The 13,745-nt window shown below is 38.5% G+C and overlaps 1 protein-coding gene across 6 annotated transcripts in view; it reads left to right on the top strand.

Annotated features, from left to right (window-relative positions):
- The first annotated feature begins 13,319 nt into the window (after nucleotides 1–13,319).
- Nucleotides 13,320–13,745, top strand: part of LOC148017679 (uncharacterized) — a 62,250-nt gene continuing 61,824 nt past the window's right edge. For 2 of the 6 annotated variants that reach the window (XM_087662489.1, XM_087662484.1), the window contains exon 1: nucleotides 13,322–13,508. In XM_087662489.1, coding sequence (XP_087518615.1) covers nucleotides 13,415–13,508 — 94 coding nt within the window. In that variant the 5' untranslated portion in view covers nucleotides 13,322–13,414. The other 4 variants (XM_087662488.1, XM_087662485.1, XM_087662487.1 and 1 more) reach the window with 4 other exon arrangements.

Genomic DNA, 13,745 nt, shown 5'->3' with positions numbered 1-13,745 from the left:
AAGGGTGGTACGTTAATGCACAATGCAATGGACCGTTTTGCTACTCTAATGTACATATGCCTTGAACATTGCGTACTTGTATTATGCACCTACGCATTAAGATAATGTCCTAGGGGATTGCATGGATGCACTAGAAGATGTATTAAGGTTGGGATGTGTGCTCTAGAAGTTTTAATCCCAAGGACGATGATGATAAGTAGGGATGGTGCCTCTCCTGTAATGTGCACACATGTGTGACCTACAATGCAAGGTAAATGCGAGTTACTTGTGATGTTTGGGCCATACGATGGGCGAATCGTAATGTGTGATCTAGGTGTGATTGCATGGATAGTGCAAAAAATGCAATATGTGCATTGAAAAGTGCATTAATTCTAGATACAACATGAGCTACGTGCAACTACAAAAGCTTGCATGCATACAAATGTGAGTGCCTAATACAAGTGCATGATATACTGCAAGGTAGGTTTAACCTAGCAGTGAAATGGACGCATGTGAGTGCACTCTTATGTGCACGAAAGTATGATTGCATATGTATGTGCGCCTAAGATGAAAGGAAACTTAGGTTAGTGCAACATGGCCACCCTTAATATATGCACACCCTAGGTGCACTGAGCAATTTGGTGCAAGGCTAAGGTGTTTAGTGTGTGGGTGTACTAGGTGGCCTAAGATGCACGTAAATGTTAGTGGCCTATGTGTACTAATGTTGAATTTGCCTTAAGTGTGCACATGATTAGTTACAAACATACATGATCAACACCAGGGGGATGCTAGTGCACATAAGTGCACTAGTCATGTTGCTCTTTGTGCATGTGTGTGCTTTTGAGTCCCTAAGGTGTACCGAACTAGTGGACCAATTTATGCAGGTGTGAATAATCCTCGGGGAAGTTACTATATGTATATGCTCTACATCACATGTGTTCAAGGTCTTTTTATAAATATCCTTATCTGTTAATTTTTTCTAAATAAAACATAACCTTTTCTATTCAATCTATAAACAAACCCTTAATATTACACCCTTCTATATGTAAAAAATGTATTTTAAAAATACCTTATTTTGAACTATGTGTGCAATGCACCTTAGTAGGTGTAGCAAAGAGATAATGTTCATGTGCAAGGTGTACCTAGGTGGGCTAGTAATGCACTAATGTGCTAGGTCTAGTTAGTGTGCATGCGTACTATGTGAGTGCGTGTGAATGGGTCCTGTGTGCAAGAAGGCATGTAAGTGTGTAGTGTGCAATAGTGTAGTGCACATGGACCTATACAATTATGTGCACTCGAATACACGCGAGCATTTTAGTGCATGTAAGAATGCCTCTATACTATGCTTGGTTAGAGGTTAAGACACGTGCATGACGAGAAAGTACTAGGTTTTGCGGGCACTAAGGTGATGTAAATGCAAATGCGCATGTAACTAAGGCATGCAGGTATGTGTAGGGGTGTTGTATGTTTATCTATATACACAATGCACCATGTAGTGCTTTCTAAATGCAATGCATATATGTGCATGTGAGGCTAACATGCAGTCATGTGAGTGTGGGTGTATATATGTGCAAGTGCAATATGTGATGTGTTTCTATGTGGGGCTATTTTGTGCCTGTGCAATGGTCCATATGCATATGTGCATGGGTCTATGCATGCAAATGTGTGCACATGCACGTGTCTGCATGTGCATGTGAGGGCCTATATGCATGTGTCCAAGGGTGTTGTGCAATGTCCTAAGTGCTAGCACATATGTGCAATGACCTATGTGCACATGCAAGTGTTTATGTGCAAGGGTCCTAGTGTGTGGGATTGTGTGCACATGCACATATGCACATGTGATAGTTTATATATGCATGCATGTGTGCAAGTGCAAGGGTCCTAGTGTGTGGGATTGTGTGCACATGCATGTATGCATGTGTGATGGTTTATATATGCATACACATGTGTGAGCGCAAGGGCTTATGTGCAAGTGTACGTGTGCATGTGCATGTGTGCACGTGCATGCGTCTATGTGCAAGTGCACATGTGTATATGTCTATGTACGCATGCTATGTGCACGTGTATTGGCCTACGTGCAACTGATTGTGTGCATGTGTCTATGTGCTAGTGAACATGTGCATGTGCATGTCTACATGTGTATGCCTCTACATGCAAGTGCACAAGGGTTGTGTGCAAGTGCACGTGTGCATGTGCATGTGCAAGCACGTGTCTGTGAGGGTCTTAGTCAATTTCTCAGTGTGCATGTGTCTATGTGCTTGTGCACATAAGGGTGTTGTGTATGTGCACGTAGTTTGTGTGCAAAATGTGTGGGTCTCCACACACACACACACACACAAAACCAATGTTACCCCCTTCTTCAACCTCTTCTTCTCTATTATTGTTATTCTTTCCTATTCTTCTTATTCTCTACTCCTCCCTTCTTCTTCTCCTTCATTTCTATTCTCTCTTCGTCCTCTTCTTCTACTCTCTTCTTCTCACATAGCAAGGACACAAGATAGGCAAAGCAAGACATCAATAATCTCAAGAATGTCATCCATTCATGACAAGTAAGATACACGTGCAAAGCCACACAACTAATCAAAGTAAGAAGAGTTTGCATAGTCATATGAAAGGACCATTTTTGAGTCCCTTATCATTATTTCTTTTTCCCATTTCCCATTCCATGCCTATTCCGTGTGACTATATAGTCACACGGAATGGCAGTTCATGGCCATGTCCATTCTCATTCCCAATTCCCATTTTCCAATCCATGTGACCATGAGAGTTTAAGAATTGCATTTTGCATTCCTGTTTTATGTTCTTTCTTCTATTTCTTCATGTTCTTCTTTTCTCTTCACAACCCAATCCTTGCTAACATAGTTCTGAACTTTTCGAAGCATGCAATATGCAAGCATAGTCAACCAATGCCCCTGACAACCAATCCAATTGTGCTCTATACCAAGCCTTCTAGACCATTGCACAATAGGAGTGTGAGAACCTCAATGGTTGCACTATTCTAGGTCCTAGCAACAGAACTAAAATGTTACGCTAAATACACAATAGTCAGGACATTGGATGGACTTCTATTGTTTCAGAAGTTGCAACTCGTTTCATCAACAATATCTCATATTGTCTCTCAACAGTTTGCTCTAACCATGCATCCTTCTCTCCAACCCAAGAAAGCAAGAACACAAGACTAGCTTCGAGGTATAATGAACTCACCAACTTATCTTCATGTGTTATAGTTTGAAATCTTGCAAGCTCGAAGATGGTTCCACGACCCAAGAAATACAATCCAGCGTTGTCGCTACTTCACATCCACCACCAAGTACACCAACAAGTCGAGAAGCTAATAGAGACGAAAAAGAAGAGAAAGAAGGCAACAAAAAGCTTTGCATTTCCTCGATCTCTTACTCAACACACACACACACACAAATTTCTCTCTGTCACTCTCAATAATCGAAGCAATATGATAAAATAGAACAAGTAAATAGAAAGCTTCAATAGTTGGACTAATAGAGTTTTTGTACGATGGACACACCAAAAGGGTAAATACAACTAAAACCTTGCCCCCTTATATAAACTATGATTAGGGTTGGATTAGGTCACTACTCCAAGGTGGCACCCCATTTGTGTTTTAGGGTTGCATCCCATTTGCATTTTAGGGTTTGTGCCCTTTTTGCATTTTAGGGTCTTCATACTTATGAATTAGAGTTTACACTCTCCTTTGGGCATCCTACCCACATTGTGTGATCTATGTCAATCAAACCTTGAAGGATGCTTTGTCCTTAACTTAAATAGAGCTAGAGTCTACTATTCTGGTCACAAATTCATGTGTGCAACCCTCACAACAATTGTGGGTGTGACAAATACAACTATGGGTAATGATACAATGTGCATGGGCTCTCACATAATAACTCAACCATAATTATGTAATTTCCATGAAGCACAAAATAATGCAAGTTCCCAAATATAAAATAATTATTGAAGCACTCCAAAATTTAATCCACCATTCAAAGAAATCTAACACTTTAGCCTTCACTTTGCTTTGACCTTACCTTTCACATTTGGTGTTAACAATAAGCCTTTGCATGGTACAAAATAAGAAGATGATATAGATTTTTTTCACTCATTCTCAATTATCCTTTTTTATGCAATAAGATCTTTGTTTGAACTTATCATTTTAACTTACCAATCAAGTAATAGCATCATGTCTCAATCATTCGTGATTGAAACTATACATATAGAGCCAATTTAGATGAAGGATTATAGCATGCAAGAAGACTCTTACATTATGCAAGGTAGCTATACCAAGCACAACTTACCACCACAAATGAGACATCTCTAAGATAGGACTTATTGTATGATTGACAACAAGCTTAGAATGAATGAAACAAGCTTTGTGAAGGTTTTCCAACCACCACATATGACACCTGATGCATCACACAGACAAAGTGGATGGTAGATACTTCACCTCTCTAACATAGGAATGTTTGTATGTTTCATTAGTTTCTCATTGAGCATAAAGTCTTACTAAAATTAACATTAGACTTCACACTTCATTACCATGTGCTAATTAACATTATCTTATCAAACTTCTAGAACTACCAAGGTTTGAAGCTCCAAAATTTTAAAGTTAAAAATAGATTGTTCATGTATATTCATGCATATTTTAAAAGCACCATGTAGCCATGAGCATCTTTTGAAGAGCCACTCCAAAAAATTGTGGCTTTAATGACAAAATGCAATGTATTATAGCTCAGATCCCAATGCTTTCATTCACTTAAAAAGCACATGTTAACATGAAGAATCAACAATACTTGCCAAAAACATTTTTGAAATATACTTGATGTATTTGTATCATTGTGAAACATGAGTGTTGCCCTACTTGTCTTAATTATGCCATGTGTGGATGGCTAAATTACACAAACCAATGTGCATCGATCACATACATCTCTCTCCAAAATAAGTTTGCAAGAGATGAAATGACTTATGTTGGCCCCTTCTAGTGAGTTCTTCGTATAAGGACCCATTTTTCTATATGATTTGTGGACAATCCAAAGGTGGCCCTCTTGTTCACATTCAACTATTTGAATGTTGACAATGTTCCCTTGATGTGGATCCACATGATACATTTAGCATACTTTCATATGAAGCACTTATGTTTTGCCATCCATTTGTTTTGCAAAAGCACCTACTTAACATAACTAGGGTTTAAATATTTCTAATACTATAGTATAGCATCACTTCCATAAGAAGTACTCAATAAGATTTGAAGTCCTAAAATTTGTCAAACATTAAAAGAGAAAACTGTACATTTCTTATTGTCTCTATCAAAATATATTAAATGGAGTTAGGTCTCAATAACTCTCACATAATGTGAGAGTCACCTTTTCGTAAAACAACTCTCAAGTTATGTGAGAGAGATTGTCACATAAGTCTCACTCTTGTTTACGTTCAACTCTTTGAACTTTGATAAAGTTCCCTTGAAGTGTATCCACATGAAACATTTAGCAAAGTTTCATGTGAAGAACTTATGTTTTGTGGCCCATTTGTTTTGCAAAAGCACCTCTTAGCATAACTATGGCTTAATTATTTCCAATATTGCATTATAGCATCGATTCCGTAGGAAGTACTTTGTAAGATTTCAAGTCCTCAAAAAGTTAAAATGTTGAATGTTAAAATAGAAAACTTTACATTTTTTTTGTCACTATCAAATATTTTGCAATATAACATTTCATTTAATGAAAATGTATTAAGTGGGAGTTAATGCTCACATAACTCTCACATAATGTGAGAGTTAACTCCCAAAGAGTTATGTGAGAGTAAACTCCTACTTAATATATCTTGGTAAATAGTTTTTTCAAATTTAAATATATTTTAACTCATTTTCTTGGTAGGATGTTGTTTGAGAGACTCATAAGGAAAGGGTGTGTGTTTTCGCTATCTACTTGACCTTCCTATCATCATCATGCTCTTCCTCTCCTTCCTCCACTCTCATGTCGCAAAAGCTCTAACATAGAACATCACAATCTCTAGCATTCTCCTCTCTTCCAATCTCCATACTCCTCTCGGACTTTGTCATCCTCCTTCTCATTGTAATAATTCTTCTCCTTATCCTCCTCTTCCTCTTTTTCTTCGTGCTTCTCGTATTATGTCATCTTTCTTATCTTGGAGAACAAAAGGTTCTTCTACAACAATTGAGATGGACTGGGTACACCACTTTTATGTCTCCTGAAGCTTATCCACCTTGTCTACAAGCTCTTAGCTCCTTTCTAGCATGGAGCTTATGGGGGCTAGCGAGAGAGAGAGAGAGAGAGAGAGAGAGAGGGATACATACTTTGTTGGTTGTAGGGTAGGCTTCTTCAATGAAAGAGATGGAGGGCAATGGCACATTGAGGGTAGGTCGCCATTGTTGCACGAGCATCTCCTCCTTCGTTAGGCTTCTCCTCTACCTTCATCAACCTCTCACTCCTTGGTCTCCTCCTCCATCGGCCTTGTTCGCCAATCTTGTTCTCCTTCTCCTTTTCCTTTGTCTACTAGATAGAGTCCATCTTCATCCACACTACTTTGCAAACATCATCCCTATTCCTGAGGTTTTTGAAAGATGCTAAGGGTTCAGTCATGACATTCGTGTAGTGCATTTAAATTCTGGTCGGCTCCTTGGGCCTTTCAGCGTTGCATGCGTCCTTTCTATTGGCTTCGAAAGGGGGGCAAAATACCAGGACACCTGATTGGAATTCTCCCATATCACTCCTTCTTCTCTCGGTTTGGAGTAATGTTTGCTGCCTATAAACTGCGACCACGTGTCGCACGATTTCGCCAATCCTTCTTTTTGCATAAAATCCCCCAAAAATGACTGAAAGCCACTTGCTTTTTTACATGTCATCCTATTCTAGAAGTTGTCTACAGCTTTGTGATATTTACAAGAAATAATATCCAAAAGATCAAAAATAGACTAAACTTGTCCAAAAATCTAGTATTTTTGAACCATCCACACTATGGATATTGACACTAATAATATGCCATTGACTCTCTAGATCAATAAGAAAGACAAATGATGATGCACTCTAGAGTTTTCCACATTGTGTCGACGTAGCGGCACAACATCCGCCCCCTCTTAACCTGCACATCCTCCAGCATGTGCCAAAGTCTTATGGATCTATAGTGTTAAAAGAAGTATCCTCTGCCATGCCAATGTCTTCATCTTCTACCACTTCTTCTTCCATATTCTCACGTTCATGGTTAGTATCTAAATTCTTTAACTTGTACGCTGAAGATTCCCTACATTTAAAGAGCTTGATACACTTTCTAGCCATTGGAATCCTTAGAGTTGTCCCATCCATCTCATCTAATGCATAGGTAGCATTATCAAAAACAAACCTTACCACATATGGACCAAACCACGGCTTTGCCACCTTCCAAACTGGCATTATGCTGATTTTCCAAGTTGCTATCATAAACCAGCACCTAGTCCCCTTCTTGTGTAGCTCGTGGTCAAAGTCTATGTCGCTTGTCAAACCTCTTCTTGTTCTCGATCTTTATAGTCTTCAGCTTTTTCATGGCTATTTCAATGTCTTCATGCCTTCTTTCTAACTATCTAATGTGTAGGACTAGAAACTCTTTTCTATTCAAACCCTCTTCCCATGGTAGAACACTCCAAGTGCAATAGTCTCCTAAAAATGCATGATTGGCTGTTGTCCTATACCCTATAATTACACTATGAGTGGTCTTATCAGCCCATAAAGCAAAGGGTAACATTCTTGGCCACTCTTTCATCCTACTCTTGCATGACTTTGCTAATTCCTTAATGATAGGTTGATGACCACTTTCACTTTTGCCATTTGCTTCAGGATTGTATATTGAAGTTAAAGCCAACTTGATATGCAATTGTGAAAAGAAGTCACGAGCCTCATCTACATCCAATTCTCCTCTATCTGCAACCACTTTACCAACACAACCCTACTTGCAAAAGACTTATTCCAATAAAAAACCTACAAATTGCTTGAGTAGTCTTTGTACTAAGAGCTCGATCTTCCACTTGATTTATCAAGTATTCTCATGCAAGCACAAGATATCTCATATTCCATAAATCTATAGGCATGATAATCAAATCGACTACCCATATGTAATGCATAGACAATAAATAGGTCGGTTGCAACCCATCTCTATGCTTTACCATGGAATACATCTGATAATCACTGCATGATTCCACATAATGATCTACATATTTATATATAATCTTCCACCAATGCTTCTCTTTGATCTTGGCAAATGTGCCCCAAACTCATCTATGTCCAACCCATAAACTTTCATGAAACTCATGCATCACCTGTTGTTGAGAAGCCCTATCTCCTAATACACCTAGTGGAGCTCCTCTCTTTTTCTTTGCATGCTTCCATAAATATCTATCTTTCAAGAAAAACCTATAAGTGTTTCTTTTAATCCTTTTAAAAATTTCAACTTTAGACCACTTAGCCTTCTTTGTCATGAGGCTGAGATATTGGCCTATTTTTAGCCAATCCAAAAATCGCGTTCTCATTGAAGCATAACATTGATGATGCTTTCTCTCTATTTTCCATCTATTCTCAATGGGTGTAAGTTCTTTTCTTACTTCTAAAATCCATGTTACAACAATTGTACTACCTGCTATTTCTAGTTATGACATCTATACTTGCATTAATGACAGCTATACTTGTTGTTTTCAGATCTAATCTGCATTAACAACAGCTGCATACTCATTCCCTACTGTCATAAAGTTGTTTTCAACATCTATCACATCGTCCTCTTCATCTTCTATCAACTTCTCTTCATCTTTAAACCTTGCTTGTGAAAGCATGTCAACCACGGGGTTTTCTCTATCTGCAATATGCTGAAAATCAAGGTTAAGTGACTTTATGTATGCAATCCACTGTAGCATGGAAATATTGAGAGTTAAGAAATTTACTATTGTGCCCAATAGAGGTAGACAATTAGTCTCTACCACTACATGAGCTCCCATAAAATAGTCCCTATCACACTTACGGGCTATCATTACACCCCAAAGATCTCTTTTGACTTGAGAATACCGCCATTGCCATTCATTGAGGACCTTTGCTCCAAACCAAATGGAAAACCTATTATGATTAGCATCATCTTGACCCACTACCCAACCAATGCCAATTGGGCTTGTACCCATGGTGAGAATAATAGGCTTCCCATTCTCATAATTTGCTCTCTTTAGTGTTGGAGGGACTGAAATCAATAAGCTCTTTAACTTCTAAACTACCTTCGTATGTTTTTTACCCCCACCAAAACTTTTCCCATTTTCTCAAGAGCTGATATAAACTTTCTGCCACATGAGCAAAATGCGGAATTCCATGCTCATTCAACTCTTCATTATTCTCATAGATATCACATCCTTTAATCGACACATCATCAAGAAAGGGTAAAGTCAACTGAGGAATATGCTCTCTCAAAACCTTATGCATAGCATTCATCATATCTGTCACTAAATTGATTGCTCCCTATGGAAGCGTACACATCCTAACCAATCCAAGTGGTGTCTTCATGGTAGTGATATCCTGGCTTTCCAATGCAAGTTGAAACTAATCATATCCTAAATATAAATCACCCATAGAGTAAATTGCCTTGCTTGCAAATGCTTCTATAAATTCATCCACTATATCAGGCCTAATCCAACATTCCTCGTGGTGACTTTACTAACTATTTGTAAATCCTATATAAACTTCAAAGCACCATTCTTCCTTTGGAACAGTAAACCACCGATTCGAATATGGAGCTAAAGAAGGCTTCAAAATCCGCATTTTGATATTCTCATTTAAAAGCTCTAGCAGCTTAGGCGAATATGCCCAAGGCACTAGAAGAGGCTTTAAATTCCATGGCACATGAGGTACTGTAAAGATCACCATAGGTGCAACTATGGTCGGATCAACATGTTTAATTTCATCTGACTGAAACGCAAAGGCTTTCCTACGCCTTGCCAACATCTATAAGAAACAAGCTTTCTCTACAGCCAAAAGGAAGCTTGTATCACCAATTTTTAGCTCTTGTAAAGTTTCAGCTGTTAATTTATGTCCTACTCCATGTGGATCCCATAAACTAGGATGTTGAGTCACTTTTTCAGCCAACCCATCACTTTCAAGTGGTAAAGGCAAAGCCACAGGCTTAACCTTCTTTGCAACTATTTTGTACTTTATATCTACCCTTGCTTTAGCCCTCTTTTGCAACCCATAACATTCATGCTCAGCAAACTCTTGAATGACTTTATACATCTCTAAAGTGTCAACATAAATAACCTCTTTTTGTGCCATGTTTTTAGCATTAATTGCTGCAAAAATTTCATCCACTGTATCAAAATCAACCAACCCTAAAAATAGCCCTGAAATACCTTCATTTGCAGCCATCCAACCATATGTCTTCAGCTCTTTTTTAGCCCATCCTACATACATTTTTTTAGCCCTACACATGGCTCAAATATTCTTAAAAATGCCAAGACTACATGTTGTCCATTCCTACAATCCATACACAAACACAGTTTTCCCTTTTCTTGGAGGCATAATTATCTTCCTAGAAGCATTGCCATAGCCTCCACTTATAACAGTGATGTCTAAAAACCCTCAAATTCTTGTGCATTAGGTGGCATGGGATTATCCCGTAGCCTATCTAAATTGCGGGGATGATTCACACAAACAGTGAGAAACTGCACTGCCTTTGTATTATCTTTACTCTAAACCCAAGCATATGAAGAACCATCATCCAAGGCTTTTGTTTCCACCCTTGATTCCAAAATATAGGGCTGCCTCAAAATCACCGATAACTACATGAATCCTACACAAAAAAATGATATTCATCCCTAGCATTTCTAATAGTCACAGGTACATTCACACAAGCCACATAAAGATCCCCTGATGAATTGTTTGTTACCTGCATGTGCCATCCCGGATCTACATCAATCGACCAACCTCCATTCTCATATAAGCTGCGTGCCATAACATTGATTTTAGAACCATGATCCAAGAGAGCTATGAAGGGCGTCTCCGTTTCTCCCACTTTAATAATTGTCTCTGTTGTAGCATGAGCTCAATGCATTTGTGAATAATGATTGCTTTGAATAAAATGAGCATCTTCTTCTTCATGTACTTATTGATGGACATCCCCATTATACATAGCCTTCTCTCTATGCTTACTGTTACCCATAAGACCAATTTCAGCCACATGCTTGCTGTCTTCACTCCCATTTAACCCATTTTCAACATCAGCCTGCTCCAAATCAGCATTACATGCATCATCATATTCCCTCTGAAGTTGTTTCTCTTATGGCCCAAACTTGCTTCAGACTACGAACCTTATCTTGAAAAATTCAGAGTTAAGCAAATTCCTCATTCACAAACCCTTTGTCACTCAAGAGAATTTGATGTTTACTAATCTTTGATGGCTACATATATTGATGCCCCACCCTTGTAAGGTGCCACAAATGGTCCACGATGTTGAAAGTTATAAGGCCCTCATTATGAGTAAGAGCCATGTGTGATCTTGATTGGGTTAGTCTTTGAATTAAATAGAGTAGTTAAGCTAGTAGCAACTCAAGGGACCTTGCATTGAATTGTGGTGTGTGGAAATTCTTAGAAACCATATTCTGGGGTTTGGGGGTTGTCGAAGTAGCTCTAGCTGGGAGGATCTCAAAGGGGCTAGCAACCACCCTAATGGGGGTCGAGGGGAAGCACCTCACGTTGACAATAAAGGCAATATTCCCTAGTCAACTATGAAGGTTCATAATATGGTAGGTTGGAAAGACCGACTAGATTGCGTTCATGAGCTATAATAAGGAGACCCCTTCAAAGCCATCATTATCAATCTTTCACCTAGTTAGAGTTCTTCCAATTGGTCTAAGCTCTTCACCTCTCATTTGCATAGATTACCATTTAAGCTTCACAATGGAAGCATACTGGTGAGTAGAGCCATCTTTGCATTTGTTTGTTTAGAATTAATGAAGTTTTTGTTCTTCTCTTATTCTTTGTGTACTCTCTATTCCTTGCTCAAATGTTGTTTGTTGATAGAGGCTAGATCCTTGGCATTTGCAGAATACATGCTTTGCCAGCTGTATCTTTGCATTTGTTTGTTGATAGAGGTTAGATCCTTGGCATTTGCAGAATAAGTGCTAAAGATTGTCTACCTTTTGTTGACATTGCAACAACAAGGAGAGATAGCTTAGAATTTTTGCAATGTGTCCTTCATTAGCATCTTTTAAGTTAATATCCACCATAAGAAGGTAACAACCTCATTGGCGTTGTGGGTTGCTCTTCTAGCATGTGCGTGGATCTTGTGGCCATGGTGGTTGTGCTGGCCTTATTCATATGTTGTTGGTGGTCTGCACAAAAATATGTGAGATGGACACAAACAACCAAACACCAATGTAACATTTGAGAATGAGAGATAACTCTATCCCTCTCTCTCTCTTTTGATGATATGATTATGGTTTTGCATATATTAGTTTGTTCGTAGCCATCACATTAAAATTTTAAAAATCCATTCTAAAATACAATTAAAAAATATAACATTGTGTCTTGACTCTACAATAGATTGTTTTTTTGTATTTTGCAAAAATTAGATAGTGTACATGGAAATGTTGATGTTGAGGATAACAAAGAGAATAGTGATTTCAACGGCTTGTGTGAGTGCACCTGAATACAATTGCAACACATGGTAGTAAGCACAAACAATCGAATGACATGATATGTAAGAGGACATGAGAGCATTGAAATGTTTGACAAGCTTATTGATGGTCAACCAAGGGGAGTACAAAAAGCTGCACCATCCATTGTTACTCTATTTTGTAGGCCAAAGAAGTCGTTTGGTAAGTGTGATCAAATTGATCCTCATGTGCATCCCCATCAAAACGCTATCCATGTAATCTTTTGATTTTCTAGTACACTCGTTTCATATTTTAGGGGATGTAATAATATCTCTCCTACTTCCCATCCTAAAATTTTAACTCTCATTGTAATACAAAAAATAAAAAGAACTCACTTCCAAATCCATACGCTTTTCTTTTTTTAAAGGGATACCATAGCTCCTTTCCATGTAAAATGAGGTTCTGCCGTAGTACCCTTTAGTTCTTTCTACATTTTTGCAACTTGCAACCAAACCCCCCACAGAGGAACTTTTGTATGCTTGCCATCGAGGTTCAGTGTCAGGCCAGGTAAATCCCCGAATAATAAGTTAAATAGAAATAGAAGAGAGAGATAAAATAGTAGATTAAATAGATAAATTAAATAGATTTTGGGTGATTATATTGGTTCAAATATGAAAAGACGGGTTGGTCCGTTCATATAAACACTTGTCCACACAGGATATATTCTTTTAATATTCATTTGATTAATTGATGCTGAGCCTGGGCCTTTAGCGAACACGCACCGGGCTCTTGTAGTTTCCAGTCGAATCGGTCGGAGCGATGGCGCAGCTTGCTTTTGCCTCTTGTCATCCTCAAGCCTTCGCAAATCAGCTCACAAGTCAGTCCAGAGCCTCTGCCATACGATGTTCTTCAGGTCAGGCTCTAGCTGCTGGCGATGCCTTGAAAGAGCAAAAGAGAACAGGACTCTCGAGAGGATACCATTTCCTGATAATCGTTATCGTGGATGACAATGCTAGTTTTTCACTTGTGCTCATTTCCGAGTACATTCCAGTCATGTCAGTTTAACTCTGTTCCATTCCTACATCCGTGAGCGCACTTGTGGCTCTTTACATGCCTAACTGAGTAGTGCAATCAGTCATCACATTTTCTC

The sequence above is a fragment of the Lygodium microphyllum genome, chromosome 22 (assembly GCF_053477565.2).
Source record: "Lygodium microphyllum isolate KBCC chromosome 22, Lygodium_microphyllum_v1.1.10, whole genome shotgun sequence".
Taxonomy (NCBI): domain Eukaryota; kingdom Viridiplantae; phylum Streptophyta; class Polypodiopsida; order Schizaeales; family Lygodiaceae; genus Lygodium; species Lygodium microphyllum.
The sequence above is the reverse complement of the archived record's forward strand: the minus strand, read 5'-3'. Positions and strand labels throughout refer to the sequence as shown.